At 35.5% G+C, this 16,398-nt stretch overlaps 3 protein-coding genes across 3 annotated transcripts in view; 2 read left to right on the top strand and 1 right to left on the bottom strand.

Moving 5' to 3' along the window:
- Positions 1 to 2,380, bottom strand: part of MONOS_3130 (dynein haevy chain, unidentified) — a gene marked incomplete at both ends in the record, with an annotated part of 32,424 nt that extends 30,044 nt beyond the window's left edge. Inside the window, one exon of the mRNA XM_067873108.1 lies at positions 6 to 2,380. Within this exon, the coding sequence (XP_067721861.1) occupies positions 6 to 2,380 (2,375 nt within the window). The remainder of the gene's footprint in view (positions 1 to 5) is intronic.
- Positions 2,381 to 6,045: 3,665 nt separating this feature from the next.
- MONOS_13647 (uncharacterized protein) lies at positions 6,046 to 8,761 on the top strand (the record flags this gene model as incomplete). The annotated part of the gene is made up of 3 exons (XM_067866368.1): positions 6,046 to 6,369; positions 6,437 to 8,452; positions 8,540 to 8,761. 3 exons carry the CDS (start codon positions 6,046 to 6,048, stop codon positions 8,759 to 8,761), a joined length of 2,562 nt encoding a protein of 853 aa, XP_067721860.1.
- A 509-nt stretch (positions 8,762 to 9,270) lies between these two features.
- Positions 9,271 to 14,071, top strand: MONOS_13648 (putative isoleucyl-tRNA synthetase). Its single transcript, XM_067866369.1, has 3 exons — positions 9,271 to 9,416; positions 9,488 to 9,546; positions 9,621 to 14,071. Exons 1-3 carry the CDS (start codon positions 9,296 to 9,298, stop codon positions 13,896 to 13,898), a joined length of 4,458 nt encoding a protein of 1,485 aa, XP_067721859.1. The 5' UTR covers positions 9,271 to 9,295; the 3' UTR covers positions 13,899 to 14,071.
- The last annotated feature ends 2,327 nt before the right edge of the window (positions 14,072 to 16,398 follow it).

The following is a 16,398-nucleotide window of genomic DNA, read 5'->3' as shown; positions in this document are numbered from 1 at the left end:
TTGACATGTTCGCAGCAAAAACAGACAAAGTTTGGGATGTCTCTGTTTGTGGCTGAGTTGAATGCTCTTTCCTATTATTCGTTCTCCTCTGCTCATTCATTGAATACCCAAAAGAGCCATTTCCACTCAATTTCCCTGAATTCCCCTGTTTTCCCGCCTCTGCCGCCACAACCCTCTGAAAACTGCCGAACTTCTGCTGGCAGCTGCATCTTCTGAAGAACACCTCCAAATCGATCATCTGCGCGTTCCACGTCTTCCACAGCACATCTGTCTCCCTCTCTATCGCCGCCTGCACTTTCTCCCTTTCCTTCATCTGCCTCTTCAGAAGCGCTGTCTGCCGAATCGCCTCTTTCATGTTCGCAGGCATCGCACGCCGCATAAAAGAGGAATATTCGCTTATCACACAACTGTCCAGCGCCTCCACTTTCCTCTGAATGCGCTCAAATCGGGCAGAAAACTCGTCTTCGGTGAAAAATGTGCTCATCGCATGGAAGTTCAACACGTGAACTAGCGCTGTCACGTATTTCTCCGAAAAGTTTCGGAGAAATGATGAGGAGAATGCGGTTATTTCTCCGAAGTGGCGAAGTGAGGTGTAGAGGGGGAGAAGGCGTTGGAGGCGCTGTGAAATGACTTTGGTGGGTTCTGTGTATATGACAAATAGAGAAGAGGAAGAAGAAGAAGAAGAAGATGAGGAGGAGGAGGAGGAGGAGGAGGAGTATGATGATGATGATGATGTGATATTTTGATGCGATCTCTCAAAGGGAGGTGTTTGGAGAATGTTAGATGAAGGAACAGAGGGTGTTTGAAAAGAAGAGGAAGAAGAGGAAGAAAAGGAAGAAGAAGAAGAAGAGTGATATGAATCTTGAGGTGTTTGGATGAGAGAGAAATCAGCTGGAAGAGAAGGAGGGATATGCTGAAGTGAAGAAAAAGTGCTGCTTTGTGGTAAATTGGTTGTTTGTTCTGTGTCTGCTGAAAGAGAAGAAGGTGTTTGGAGAAGAAAAGAAGCAGAAGACTGGGCAGACGGAGAAGTGGATGAATGATATGAAGAAGGTTGTGAATGAAAAGAAAGAGAAAAAGAAGAAGAAGAAGAAGAAGAAGAAGAAGAAGAAGAAGAAGAAGAAGAAGACAATGATGTTGAAGAAGAAGGTGATGTTGATTGAAATTGTGATTGAATTTGAGGTTGTGGTTGTGTCAGCAAAGAAATAGAAGAGTCATCAAATGCATCTTCATTGAAAGGTTCTCCAACGTTCACTGAATTCCATTCATTCCCTTTCCCTTTCTCCTTCCCATTCGTCGAAAACGAGCTTCTCCTTCTTCCTCCTCTAATTCCCCTTGAATTCGCTGCAAGCGCTGCAGAAGACGCAAACGGGGCAAAAAGCGCATCACAATCTGGTTTGTCGCGCAGCTGCCGCACAAAGCGGGTGAGTTCTGTGTGCAGATGGGTCGCTTTTTCGATGGCGGAGATGGCAGAAGAAGGGGTGATGGGGAAGATCTGGGAGATGCGAACAGAGGAGGAAGAGACGGGGAGAGGGAGGGGGAGAGGGAGAGAGTGAGGGTGAGGATTGTGATTGTGATTGAGATTGAGATTGGAGAGAGAAGGAGAAGGAGAAGGAGAGGTTGGGGTGAGGAGAGGAAGTGGGGAGGTGGAGATGGGGGAAGAAGGAGAAGGCGGAGGAGAAGGTGATGATGACAATATTGATGGTGATAAAGAAGATTGAGTTTTTGGTGTTAGAAAAGTGGAAGAAGTGTTTGCTGAAGAAGAGGAAATCGCTGATAAACCAAAGAGTGGTGCTTGAGACGAATCAGCACTTCTTCCAGGTGAAACCAATGAAGTTTGTGTTGTTCCAGCCAATTCCTCTTGCCTTCCTTCTTCTCTTTCTCTGTCTGCGCTGCTGTTCCTTCTCCCCTTCGCTCTGCCTTTCGAGTGCGCGAGTGACTGAAAGAGCGCATTTCTCAGATCTCTCATGTTCTCCTTCGTCGGCGTAGGGAGCAGCGAGGCAGACGGCCCCACCTGCGAAGCGCAGAGCATCGCTGCTGCCACGCTGAGGGAGAGGTAAAGCAGCGGAATGCGGAACAGACTGAGGTTGGGCAGCGGACGGCCGGTACGGGCGGGGATGAGATTCGTCGAGACGAACGAGTGGAGGATCGGAGTGTTCAGAGAGGGGGCGGCGCTGTCGACAAATCGGCCGTTTTGCAGTTCGTTGTAAAAGCTGTAGATCGTTCGTGCTTCATTTAGCTTGGAGAAGGCTGTTTGATGATCAAAATTGTGTGTGGAAAGTATTCCACCTTCGTCTGTAATCGATTCACAGCTGCTATTTCTTATAAATTCCAAATTAAGAGTATTTTTATATCGCTTTTCAACTATATCTACGCCAATCATCAGAATCTGTAATCGTAGAATCTTTGAAAGCCAATAATAAACTTCTGATTCAAGATCCGGAATTCCGTTGGGAGTCACAAGTTTAAACAATGATGCAATTTTTGGAGCAAATTTAAATAGTGTATCAGGTATATTCCCAAGTATTGTTGAATGAAAAGCAAAAATTTCGCTGTTCAAAAAAGGTATAAACCCTTTTGAGTGAATATTTATTGGTGATTCAGAAATAATTTCCATCAATAACGCATTGCATGATTCATAAAAATTAGGTACTTCACTTTCGGAGGAAGGGAATGATAGTGGAAGTCTTATATGTGGAAATAAATGATAAATTAACAGATTTGAACTAAAAGAACGCAATGACATTTCAAATTGCGTCTCCATTCTTTGAATAATGTGCATTGATTTAATGCTTCGTAAGTTTCTGGATAGATAAGGAACTATTAACAACGAATTCATTGCTCGTGAAGATATTCCTACAATAATCGTAATAGTTGACAATGTGGGAGGTTTGAGTGGTTTTTGATTATTTATTAATAAAACTGATGTTGGAAATTTAAAATTCTTTAGAATTTTATTAGTATTTCCATCGACGTCATTTGCATTATCTTGTAAATTTACATAACAAGCTCTTTGATGACCTCTGGAAAAATATAGCAATTTAGTCCGGATATCTTGACTTAATTCCGACGGCAAAATTCCAAGAGATTTGGAAATAATATTTTGTAGATATCTCTCCGTTATTTCACAAGGAAAACACACGAAATAAATTATTAGAAATATTAATTATACAATTTGAAAAATACTTATCGTCTTTTTAATGAAGAACTGAAAAAATAAAAATGACGGAATAATTTCAGAAAATGTTTTAAATTTCGTCTTTTTCATAAAAAGTTGTTGCAAGATTTGTAATATTTCAAATATTGATATTATAACAAAATCATATCAAAAAACAAGAAATGATTCAAAAACTTTTGCAACACATGTTTGTAATTGAAAAAGTTTTTCATTTTTTCTTTTAATGACTTGTTTTAAATATTTTATAACTGAATTCTATTTTTGGTTTTTGATAAATCAGAAAAAATTGAAACAATTTTTCATAAAAAATTAATAAAAAGATAATTTATAAGTTTTCAGATAAAGTTGTTTGAATAAATCGACATTTTGTATGCACTTCACTCAATATATGTTTTATTTCAATCCTCAAGTTAAAAGTATATTCAATTTGTGTGGTTTTTTTTTTTTTTTTTTTTTTTTTTTTTTTTTTGGAAAAACATTTTTTATCATCATAAATTGCATTTTGCAACCTGAAGGAAAAACAAAATTAGGAGATAAACTCGAATATGAATTTTTCTTTAAATAAATTGACTATTTTTCTTTATTCACAACATGCTTTTCAGTGATTATTTTTTCACATGTTTCATTTTTCAATTTCTTTCTTTTTCGTTATCTAAGACTTATTTATTTTTCAAATTTGAAGAAAAAATATTTATATGTTCGAAGAATCAAGTGTTTCAATTAGAAGAAAGTTTGAATATCGTTTCAACAGATAATTTGTTATGTTTTGACTTTGTGATTAAATTATGAAAAAAAGCATTGTCTTATATAAGCAATTATATTTTTGAAGGTTGATGAATCCATCTTTTTTGATACGGGTGATTATTTTTAATACCATATTTTTTCATTCCAAATTTTCAAACCTAAAATTCACCTTGAATATGAACAAATTCACACTTGAAAGCAAAAAGGCATTTTTTGGACATGCAGATATCGCATCAACTACCGGACATCGCACAAAATACCGGACAAGATCGATTTCACAATAACTGCAAGAAGAAAAATTCTGACAATTTTCCTCAAAATTCATCTCATTAATACAGACTCATTAGATAAACGTGACTTTCAAAGCAGCTTCATTTGTGCTCAGAAAGAATTATTTTTGAAATTTCGGAGAAATAGGATTTTGAGTTTCTCTGAGATTTTATAATTAATTTTTTTTCCGAGCATAAACAAGTTAGTAATGAAAGTCTTGAATATCAAATGAGTTTGTATTAATGAATTATTTTTGAAGAAAATTATCAGAATTATTCCTCTTGCAGTTATTGTGAAATCGATCTTGTCCGGTATTTTGTGCAATATTTGTATCCATTTTTATTTCAGTTAAAACATTTGTTTTCGAAACAGTTGTGACTGTTTTTTTATTTTTGTTTCAAAATCTTTTCCCAATGACAAGCAACCTTTGAAAAAACAACACTTCGAAAAAAGCAAAGATTACAAAAATTATTACACATATATATTTCATTGAAGTTGACATGGAAAGTTTCTTGTAAAATAATCTTTGAACTGAAATTTTCCATGTGATATTTTTGATTAATTAAATATTTTTAACAAATTCGTTGAATTGTGTTTTTTTTTTTTTTTTTTTTTTTTTTTTTTTTTTTTTTTTTTTTTTTTTTTTTTTTTCTTTAATTTTTTATTATAAGTGAAAAATTTTTTTTATTTTCCAAAAAGTTGCACAATCTGTAATTCTTAAATTGTGTTCATCAAATAAAAAATTGGTGATAATATTTGAAATCGTTTCTTTTTTTCATATGGATTATTCATTTTGATAAGTTGCAAATATTTAATAACTGAGTTTAATAAAATCGAACAATATTTGATATTTTTTAGTAATTAATTCATTAAATATCTCATCAACGCGTTTATTCTCGCAAATAAAACGTTCTTTAATTCAAATTTGCATAGCGGAATTGTTTGATGATTTTATTACTAAAATATAATAACAAATGGTTCTATTTTATTTCACTTCGATATAAAACATTTGTGCCTATTCAGAAAGAATAACCCATATGTTGATAACAGAAGAAATTTATTTATCAAAAAAAATAAAAAAAAGAAATAAATAAAATAAAAAAAAAAATTCTTATAAGTTCAAAGAAAATGAAATGAATATATGAAAAGGAAAATATTTATCTCTGTTGAGGTTTATTTCAATTTTAAAAAGATTTTCTAAATGTGTTTTATTAGTATGTGATAATGCGATTTACACATTTCGAAAACAATAACTATATAAATTAATGAAAAAATCCTATTAAGATTATTTTGAGTTATACGAACAAAGTTAGTAAATTATTGCAACTGAAAATAATAATTTTTGAACATAACATTTCAATGTTTTATTATGGTAATGTCATTATGATAGAAAACACTCTATTCTAAATACCGACAACGCTATCGTATTTTTTTAAAAAGGTACATAAAATATTGTTATTAATTTATTTATTTTCATTGCTATATCATATGTTTGATTTGTAGTTGACTCGAAAAATCCTGCTTTCATATTTTTGCAATAATTATTTGTACAAATAGAATCTGCTTTGTTCTTAGTTTTTTTGCAAATTTCATTGCAGTAAATATTTGTTTGTGAGATTTACTCTCTTGTTTCATCAAAAAATTGTTTTAATTTAGGTTATTTTTCTTTTTGATTATTGCTTTGAATGGCTTCAATTTTTCTCGATGAACTCATTGATCAAAAACTCTATACCAATGACCTTAAAATTGGAAACACTACTAACATATTGCCATTTCAAACAAATACAAAAAAGCAAATTTCAACTGAAACGAAAAAGTTGATTGATTTACCTCATTCAATTGCATGCCCTTCTCAAATGCATCAATTATTAAGTCACAAGAGTGAACTTCACGAAACAAATCACCAAGAGCTTGAAAATGCGCATGTACCAAAAAAGTTCAATCAGGAAATAATTAATTGTTCAACGATTTCACAAGAAGAAATCCCAATGATAAAAACAGTTACTGCTCAAAGACCCTCACACAATCTGCAATTTGATGCTATTCATTCAGAGATTGTACCAATTCTTAGCAAAACATTATTACAGGAACACATTGAGCCATCTGATCACTCAGCTTTCAATGCAAATGAAAACAAAGGAATACACAAAAATGGTTCCACCTTTTCATCCTCTCAGAAAGTTTGCTTGAAGGCTTATTTACAATTTTTATTCATTCACATAATGTATTTCATTTTCTTCTTTGAAGGATGATCGTTTATCCAGTTCCTCTTCTTTTGATTTAAAGTCATTTGATGATCCAAAGATTCAAAGCGCTGAAAACAAGGAAGAAAATTCATTGCAGTTGCAGAATTGCCATGACTCATCAAGAAAATCCTCAAACGAAATGGTATCTTCTTCTCCTTCGCTCAATTCAACACCTCTATCTCAATCAAATCGCGTGGAAACCATTCACAATGAAAATGGCGGCAACTCTTATTTGCATACGAACATTTCGCAGGACCATTTACAATCGAAACTTGAAGTTTCTGTTCCCTCAACTTCATCTGATTTTAAAGCTTTTTTGAAATCTTATTCTTTGCAGTTTCCTTCTGATAATTCAAGCCAATCCTCCAATGCTTCTTTTTTCCCACAAAGATTACCACCTTCCCAACTTCCATTCTTTAAAGCAATCCAGACGCAAACTAATTCCTTACTTCCAACTTCTGATGATTCACCTTCGTTCCCTTCTTCGTCAATTTTTTCCAAGTCATTGTCTTCAATTTCTCGAAATAAAGAGAAGAAGCCAATACAACCAAACACGACAAAGCGAAGAAAGATTGACGATTCAGATGACGAAAATGCAGAGCGCGAAAACGAAAGGATCATCGAAAAAAACCAAGAGACAGACAAAACAAGCGGACAAAATGGAGATAGTGATGATGAAAAAACCGAAAAGGAAGAAGAGGAAGCAAAAGAAATTCCTGAGATCTTTTCAGACAATTTGCTATCTGATGACGAGATTGTTTCACTGCCTCAGGATTACAGAGAAGAAGAAACCGATGACGAAAGCAGAAAAGCCAGTCTGAGAGAATCTGAACGAAGAGGGAGCGAGCGATTGGCGTATGTGATGTATCACCCATTGGATGAAGACGAAGACGAAGACGATTCGGATTCAATTGAAGTGCTCAATGCAAATGAAAACGATGCAAATGCTCAGGTTGAATTGGCAGAAACGCTAAAAGAAAACAAAACAGCAAAAGAAAGCTTGACTTCACAGAAAGATGCAACTTCTGTTGGATCTGCGCAAAGTATGAAAGAAGAACAAGACGACGATGCTGCTGGTCTCAACAATCATTCCTTCAGCCCAACTGCCAAAAAATTAAAAATAAAGAAGATCTCTCCACACAATTCGTTGCATAAATCGCCTCGCAAACATCATAAAAAAAGTGAAGACCAGATGACAAAAGCTGAAAAAGACCAAATGATTGACAAACAAATCAAAAAAGCAGTTCGTGCAAGAATTGACAAATCCAAGGAAAAAGATAAAAGCAGAAAACACAAAGAAGAGGAAGAGGAAGAGGAAGAAAAAAAAGAAGCAGAAGAAGTTTGTAAAGAAAGAACTAGCAATGCTATCAAAAACAGTACTGAGCCCCTCAATTGTACTGAAATCAAAACAGACAATGGAAAAAAAGTGGAATATAAAACAAAACATGAAAAAACTGATGAAAATGGAAAAGTTAATTTTACAAAAAATGATGCAAGCATTTCAGCAATTTCCGAACTGAAAAATACAGATCACATAACATCTGAAGGCTTTTTGAAATCAAATTTAAAGTCAACTTCATTCGTTAAAAGCATGCGTCATGCAAATCGTTTGATTTTTGATGATTATGAGAAGCCAAGCACTCCAGTGATGCTTGCTCCAAAGGATTCCAGTGCAATAGCATTGGAACGCCCGCTTACCGACGAACTGTCCTTGTCTGTGAAGAGTCCTTCAGCCGAAGACAATTGCCTATTTTTCCCTATTTTCACTGAGACTGGACGCATCAAAGAACTCAAAGCTGCTCATACGATTGCGTTGCCTGAGTCGCTGAGCTATCCTTCAATTTCAAGTGCATCTATTTCCACATCCACTTCACATATCCATTCAACACCAACAGCCAATCTCCGACCGATACAAATCTTTCATTCTCTTCGAACTTCCATGTATTCTGCCGGAATTATCTTTTTCCCTCCACAATCTCAGCAATTTCAGCAGTTAGCTTCTCAGTCTTCACTTACAGTATGCTATGAGATTATTTCAAATCTTCATTTGTAAATCTATTTTTTTATTGTTTATTTATTAAAAATTATCATGATGAAAATGTAGCTCTATTATTTACAGGAAGGAACGCTCAATCTTACAACAACTTTTACTCAATTACCTTCTCAAAATTCAACACCAACAGTAACCATTTCATCAACACTTCGCCCACTGACACATCTCCAACTCCCTCCTTCAAATCTTTGTTTTTCATTTCAAAACATTTCATCAGAAAATTCATGCATCCTTCAGTTTTCAACATGGAATGTGAAAGATGCTTTTCATTAAGGTTAAAAAAAAAGATATTAGAATTTATGACTTTGCAATTTTTTTAGTTTCTAACTTGAAGTGCAAAAACTTTGAAACAATATTGTTTTCCTAAAAATGAAAATGAACAAAAAAATAAATGAAGAATTTTAATAATAAATGTAATAAAAACTGATAATATAAAATAAAAGCATCTCGGGGTAATAACTAGGACTATCTCCATCGAGAAATTGAATAATCTCTAACAAACAGCCCACTCAATCCCCCTGCTCAAATAACGTGAATTAACATACATTAATTACTACTCGTCATTTCAACAGAAATCACTAAAACAACAATCATTAAGATCCATTTCATATTTTGTTCATTATCAAAATTAAACAGTAACATTTCTTTAAGTTGATCTAACTTTTAATTTGAATATCACATCAAAATTACAGATTTCAAAATGAATAATATGATATGTTAATTTGGCTCCATAAAACACTTAAAACGAGAATAAAGCATAAATGAGATTTTAAATGTAAAAAATGGTAAATTGTGATCAGTTTTTCAATGAGTCGTTTTTCGTACTCTCAGGAGGAATTAAAGATTCTTAAATATTGGGAAGAAATTGATGCTTTCAAGCAATCATTGAAGCAAAGTGAAGGACGTCCTGAATATTTGTTTTATGATGGTATCTGAAATATTGAAAAATCTTGGATTTCTTGTTTTGATAATTTGTTTTTCTTTCATTTATATGATTAGGTCCTCCATTTGCAACAGGGCTGCCCCATTACGGACATATTCTTGCTGGAACAATCAAGGTATTTCTTCAAATTTGCTTCGATTTTTGTTTTGTTTCAAGATCTTTCACTATGACGTTTTGAAATAACGAAAGGATGTCGTAACAAGATATTGGCATATGCAAGGATTTCATGTTACGAGACGATTTGGATGGGATTGCCATGGACTTCCAATTGAATTTGAAGTTGAAAAACTATTTGGCATCGGAAAGCCAACACCAAAAGGAGGAGACGGAAATGTATCATTAAAAGAATACAATGAGAAGTGTCGACAGGTCGTTATGAGATACAGCTCGGAATGGCGCCAAAATGTCACTCGTCTTGGGCGTTGGATTGATTTTGATAACGGCTATAAAACTATGGATACAAAATATATGGAAAGTGTTTGGTGGGCATTTAAAGAATTAGATAAAAAGGGACTTGTTTACAAGGGAGTTAAAGTTATGCCATTTTCCACTGCTCTTCACACTCCACTGTCAAACTTTGAAGCAGGTCAAAATTACCAGAATGTTTCAGATCCAGCGATAACAGTTGCATTTAAATTGAAAGAAGCACACTTTTCATCACAGAAAACTGCAGAAGGAAATGAAATGGATACATATGTTTTGGCATGGACAACAACACCCTGGACTCTTCCTTCAAATATGGCTCTTGCTGTTAACCCAGATTTCGAATATGTTCGAGTAAGGGGAATGCTGCCAAATCCGCAAAAACCAAAAGAACCAAAAATTCCGACAAACACTTGGTGGATCATTTCAGCAGAACGTCTTTCATCATACTTTACCAGCGATGAAATTGCGAAAATGGATCAAACAGAAATAATCAGAATTAAAGGATCAGAAATGGAAGGATGGAAATACGAGGCTCTGTTCCCGTATTTTGTGAACAAGATTGATCAGACCGGACTACGCATTGTTTCAGGCTCGTTTGTTGAAGAAGGAAGCGGAACAGGAATTGTGCATTGCGCTCCATTCTTTGGTGAAGATGATAACGCCGTTTGCTTGAAAAACGGAGTTATCAACGCAAAAGGTGAGCCATTTGTGTGCCCAGTGAATGAAGATGGATGTTTCACTGACGATGTCACTGACTTCAAAGGCATGTACGTGAAAGACGCTGATACACCAATTATTAAACTTCTGAAAAGCAGACATGTTGTCGTGAAGCAGGAGATGTACAAGCATTCATATCCGTTTTGCTGGAGAAGTGATACTCCTCTGCTGTACAAAGCTGTTCCATCTTGGTTTGTGTCTGTTGAGACAATCAAAACACAAGATCTCCCACCATATCATCAAGTGCAGTCGTCCGACGAATACAACAAAATGAGGACAGAGAAACGAGAGCAGTCAAAAGGTGAGGGCAGTTCTGATTCGCAGAAGGACAACATCAATCGATTGATTGAAGCAAACCAAGTTGTGCGCTGGGTTCCTGACAAGATCAAAGCCCGCTTTACGGAGTGGCTGTTGAATGCACGTGACTGGGCAATTTCTCGGAACCGATTCTGGGGAACACCACTGCCAATTTGGGAGAGCGAAGATGGTGAAGAAAGAGTTGTGATCGGATCAATAGCTGAGTTAGAAGAAGCAACAGGCATTAAAGGAATCACAGATATACACACTGATTTTGTGGATCAAATGACTATTCCGTCAAAAAAAGGAAAAGGCCTCCTTAAAAGAGTCGGAGGTGTGTTTGATTGCTGGTTCGAATCAGGTTCAATGCCTTTTGCCCAAAATCACTATCCGTTCGAAAACAAGGAGTTCTTTGAGCGCTCGTTCCCAGGAGAGTTCATTGCAGAAGGAGTTGATCAGACACGAGGTTGGTTTTACACATTGCTTGTGCTGTCTCAGGCACTTTTTGGAATGTGCTCGTTTAAGAACGTTATTGTGAATGGCATTGTGCTTGCTTCAAATGGACAGAAAATGTCAAAGCGGTTGAAGAACTATCCCGATCCAATGGGTGTTGTTAGTCGTTCTGGTGCTGACGCATTGCGGTTATATCTTATATCGTCACCGGCTGTCCATGCAGAAGACTTAGCATTCACCGAGGAAGGAGTGCAGGAGGTTGTGAGACAAGTGATGAATCCCTGGTGGAACTGCTTCTTGTTCTTCCAGCAGTACGTGTCTTTGTTTAATCATCTGGGAGGAAAGCCGACAGCTGCCATGATGATGGGAACAGAAGGTGATAAAGACCCTTCAAGCAGCGACACCCCCAAGCCTGACGAATCATTCACTCCAACCCCTTCGCCATCTCCAGCATCAGGTGAAGAAAAAGTGCGTTTTATTCACGACCGCGCGGTGGCACTTGGATCGACAAATGTGACTGACCGGTGGATTTTGCTTTCGACTCAACAGCTCATCTCACAAATTCGCACAGAGATGAGTGCATACAGACTGTACACTGTTGTGCCTCTGACCTTGTCGTACATATCTGATCTTACCAACTGGTATGTCCGACTGAACCGTCCGAGATTGAAGGGAGTGGAAGGAGCTGTTGAATGGCATAAGTCTCTTTGTGTGCTGTTTGAGGTTTTGCATACACTTTCTGTAATGATGACTCCATTTACTCCATTCATCTGCGAGATGATCTATCAAGGATTAAAACCATACATGAAGGAAGAAGAAAAGTTGGCCTCAGTTCATTTCTCAATGTATCCAAAAGAGAGCGATTTATCTTCTGACAGTCAATCGTGCAATGCTTCATCATCGGCTTCAGCTTCTGCTTCGAGTGCTTCATCATCAAGCAGTTCATTTACGCTGAGCGAAACTGATTCACAGCTATGCAACGCAATGGCAATGATGAAGCAAGTGATTGTTCTTGGAAGGCAGATCAGAGAGAAGGCTCATCTGTCATTGAAGATACCAATGAAAGAGCTTTGCGTGTTGTCATTCAACGATTCTGTTCGAAGTGGCTTTGACAAATATGGATTGAACAACTATATCAAGACAGAACTTAATGTCAGCTCAATTGTTATCAAATCTCCACAGGGCATTGTTAATCTATCTTGCAATGTCTCAAAGCAGTGCTGGAAGAATGCAGCTGAAATGTCAAAAAGAGCAGGAAAATCAACCAAAGAATTTGTTGAGGAGCTTGGAAAAGTGCTACAAAAGCAGCCAAAAGAATCAATTGAGGAATTTGAAATAAGCGGGAAGATGAAAATTGTATGCTTTGATCAGGAATACGAGCTTGGGCGGGATGACGTGGTTGTGGAGAGGAGTCTTTTAACCAGTGTTTCACTTGAGCAATTCAACCAGGGATTGTCAGGTTCTTCAAAGCCGTCATCTGCAAGCAAGCGCGTGAATGTTGCAGAGCGCGACTTAATTGTTGAAATGACGACAGAAGTAGATCAGACCGCCATTGAACAAGGACACGCCAGATCGTTCGTCAATCGTGTGATGCAGCTCAGAAAAAGACTTTCTTTATTGCCAGAAGATCATGTTGAGGTATTTGTGAAGGCTGTTGGGAAGGCGATCCCAACAGCAGGAGAGAAATCAGGAGACACTTCATCTGCTTGCTATGGGCTTGAACATTTGATTACAACAGTGCTTGTGGATGGAGTGGATCCTTCGGCATCTTCAAAGGGAAAAGAAGAAAAGAAGGACAAAAGGCAAGTTGACAAGGAAAGAAAACTTGCACAACGAAAGGCTTTATTGGCAAAACAGGCAGAAGCTGAGAGACTTAAGGAAGCAAAGAAGAAAGGAATTGCAATTGAAGCAAGCGCAAAAGACGCTAAAAAAGAAGAAGAAAAAGAAGCCGAAAAAGAAGCTGAGGAGAAACCAAAACAAGAAAAAGATGCAAACGAAGCAGCAAAGGCAACGATGAAAGCAATTGGAAAACCAGAGTTCAAGATTATTCTTCCAGAGCGCAAACCAGTTGTTGAGATGACGCAAGAGCAGCTGATGAAGAAGAAGGAAGAAGATAACAAATGCATTCAGAGACTCAGTGACATTCTGACAAAGCATTATTCCGTTGTACGCTCTCTTCTGAGACAGGATGTTTATCCATTGTCTGCCATGCCAATGGGAAGAGTTGAAATTGGGCGATCTTTGGAAGAGGTTGATGGGATGGCATTCGAGCTTGTTCTTGTCCGTCCTGGCATAGATTATGTTTTGCCTTTGCCTTCAGTAGCTTCATCATCATCAGCTTCTTCTTCTTCTTCAGAACTTGAAGTGAAGCTTGCACTATATCTTGAAGATTTTGTAAGAGCAAAAGGAGGAATTGCGACTGCTGAAGATGGAAAAATTTCAATAAACTTCGCTTCATCATCACCTGAAGCTGATATATCCACATTCACGTTACTCTATAAAAAAGATTGGTTCCTTTCTACTGAAGAAAAATGGAACACAATGAATTTATCCTGTCCAGAGCTATGGATATAATATTTTTCCTTTTTAAAAATCTTATTGGTTGTTCTCATACATTTTGTCTTTGAAGAATAATATTTCAAACAATAAATTAGAGCAATAAAGATTCTGACATAATTTGTGGAAATAACCAAAAGTTAATTTATTATGAGAGATTATTTAAAAGCAAAAAGTATAATCTAAAAATCTATTGAGTGATTTTTTTATCAGGACATAATTTTTATTTTTTGATAAAAAAATAAAAAAAAATTTTATAAATCGCATGTTGAAATTATCGAAAAAATGCAATAATTAGTAGTAAATATAATCCATTAATTCTCTTTTAATAATTTTTCTAGTATTTCTTCGTTCATTATCATCTTCTAAATCATCATCTTTTAAAAATTGGGATTTGGATATTTTTCTTTTTTTCGGCTTCTCTTCAAAAAACAAATCTTTTTCAATTTTTTCTTCAGCAGAATCATCAATCTTCTTCTCCTCTTTCATCTTTTTGCATTCTTTCCATTCATCTATAAATGCTTGGTCAGAAATATTTTTCCCATGAAAATTGAACCGATGGGATTTTTTTTCTGCTGAACTGAAGGAGTGTCAGGTAACTTCACCAATACGGAATTGGACTGCCCAGACAACATGCCGCTCTTTTCAAATGCAGAGTGAATTGTTGAAGGAAGCAATGCAGTTTGCAAAGCCTGTGGCAAAACATTTGCAACTGCTTTTCTTCTAAATGTGATCGAAGAAGATGATGGAACAACATTATTGGAAGTGAAACACTTTCAAAATGCAGCAAAAACTCCGCAGTCAAGTGGCTGTGAAAGACGAGTGCTGTGTGGAATAAATGCAACAACGTCAATTGATTCATCTGCAAATTTTTGCCACAGATCTGGCTGTGCTCTTTAAAAATGAGAATCCAAGAGAAGCAAGCATCTCTCTTCGTTCATATGGGGCAAAAATTTTTGCTTCAAGCATTTTCAGAAAAAAATTAAACACTTTTCATTGACTTTTTGAGGTCAAAAAACACAAAAAAATAAGTCCATTTTTTGACGTTCGTGAAATGTTGGAAAACTTTATATTTTGATTTCAACGATACCTGTTTGCAGATGTGAGAATCCAATTTATTTTGAAATCTGAGAAAGCGAAATAAAGATTTGAGCGAAACAATTTTTTCATGCTTTGTGCAAAAAAAGCTTGAAAGACAGTATTTCCCCCCATATCAAGAAATTTTCTTCTTTTAACAATCACAAACAGTAGTATTTCTTCAGTATAGCGAGCAAACAATGCATCAATCATCCACACATCATTGTCTTCCCAGGAGTGAAGCTGCTGGTCGAGCAAGTCCTTTATTTCTGTGGAAAATTCATTTGAGGACAAAGTTTTAAACTTGGAAAGGAATCACAATCAGCTGCAACTGCTACCACAAGAGTGGAGTTTGGCATGTTGAATGGAGCTATTGAAAAACCAACTGGAACATCTGAAGGATGAACGACTAGATTTTTCGATGAGTCCGAGAGACTTAGAGAAGATTAGAAAGTGTCAATGATTAGTGAATGAGAGTATTTGGTTGAGTCATGAAATGATTGGAGAAGAAAGAAGAAATGTTTGAAAGACTGCTTGTTTGAAACAGATGATGGTCGAATGTGAACGTTATTAGGAGGAGATGTTTTCAATCTGAATTTCGATTCAAACATGAATGTTGTATTGATTTGAAAATGAACACTTTCCAGTTTTCTTCTTAGCAACTTCGATTTTTTTCATAAGAAAGAACTGATATCATCTTTCATAACAATTAGTGAAAAATACTGCATAAATCGGATATAATCGCATTTGTTTTTGCATTTCTTTTTGTGGCAGTATCCAATTGAGACTATATGCGATATAGCTTAACAAAGAAAAAAAGGGAAATTAGATAATGAGAAAATTAATTTTGGTTCAATTTTTTCTTTTTTAAGGAAATTCTTCACGAATACGTTTTTTTCGAAAAGAAAAAACAAATTTTCTAAAAAATACATATTATTTTGACTTGTAAACCTTTTATAAGAAAAAGCTCAAAACCGAAATTTTTGATCGATAAATGAAACAATTATAATTTAAAAATGTGCGTATATATGTGACGATATTTTTTGCTTCATGAATTTTGTTCCACTCAGTTTGACCATATATATTTTATTCATTTTTCTAATAAAATTTAATGTATTTTTTTGCAAGTGAAAGTAAGAATTATTATTACACGGGTGATTATTTTTGAATTCAAGTCTTTTTTTGGTGTGTTCATTTGTCAAAGATAGAAAATTATTGGGAAGAGATTTTGCAATCAAATGAAAAATTCATCATCACCAGTTCAGAACAAATGTTTCTTAAGATATAAAAACGATGACGACTTTATTTTGCCCTTTTTCTTTTCAATGTTTATTTGGTGCAAAATATTTATCTTAAGGTTTTTTCATTCCAAATTTTACGTTCTTTTTGATAACTTTTTGCGATGAAAAATTGTGAAAAAAATGAGTCCGTTTTTCGACTT

Source organism: Monocercomonoides exilis, assembly GCF_001643675.1.
Source record: "Monocercomonoides exilis strain PA203 chromosome Unknown scaffold44-821271, whole genome shotgun sequence".
NCBI classification, from domain to species: domain Eukaryota; phylum Preaxostyla; order Oxymonadida; family Polymastigidae; genus Monocercomonoides; species Monocercomonoides exilis.
The sequence above is the reverse complement of the archived record's forward strand: the minus strand, read 5'-3'. Positions and strand labels throughout refer to the sequence as shown.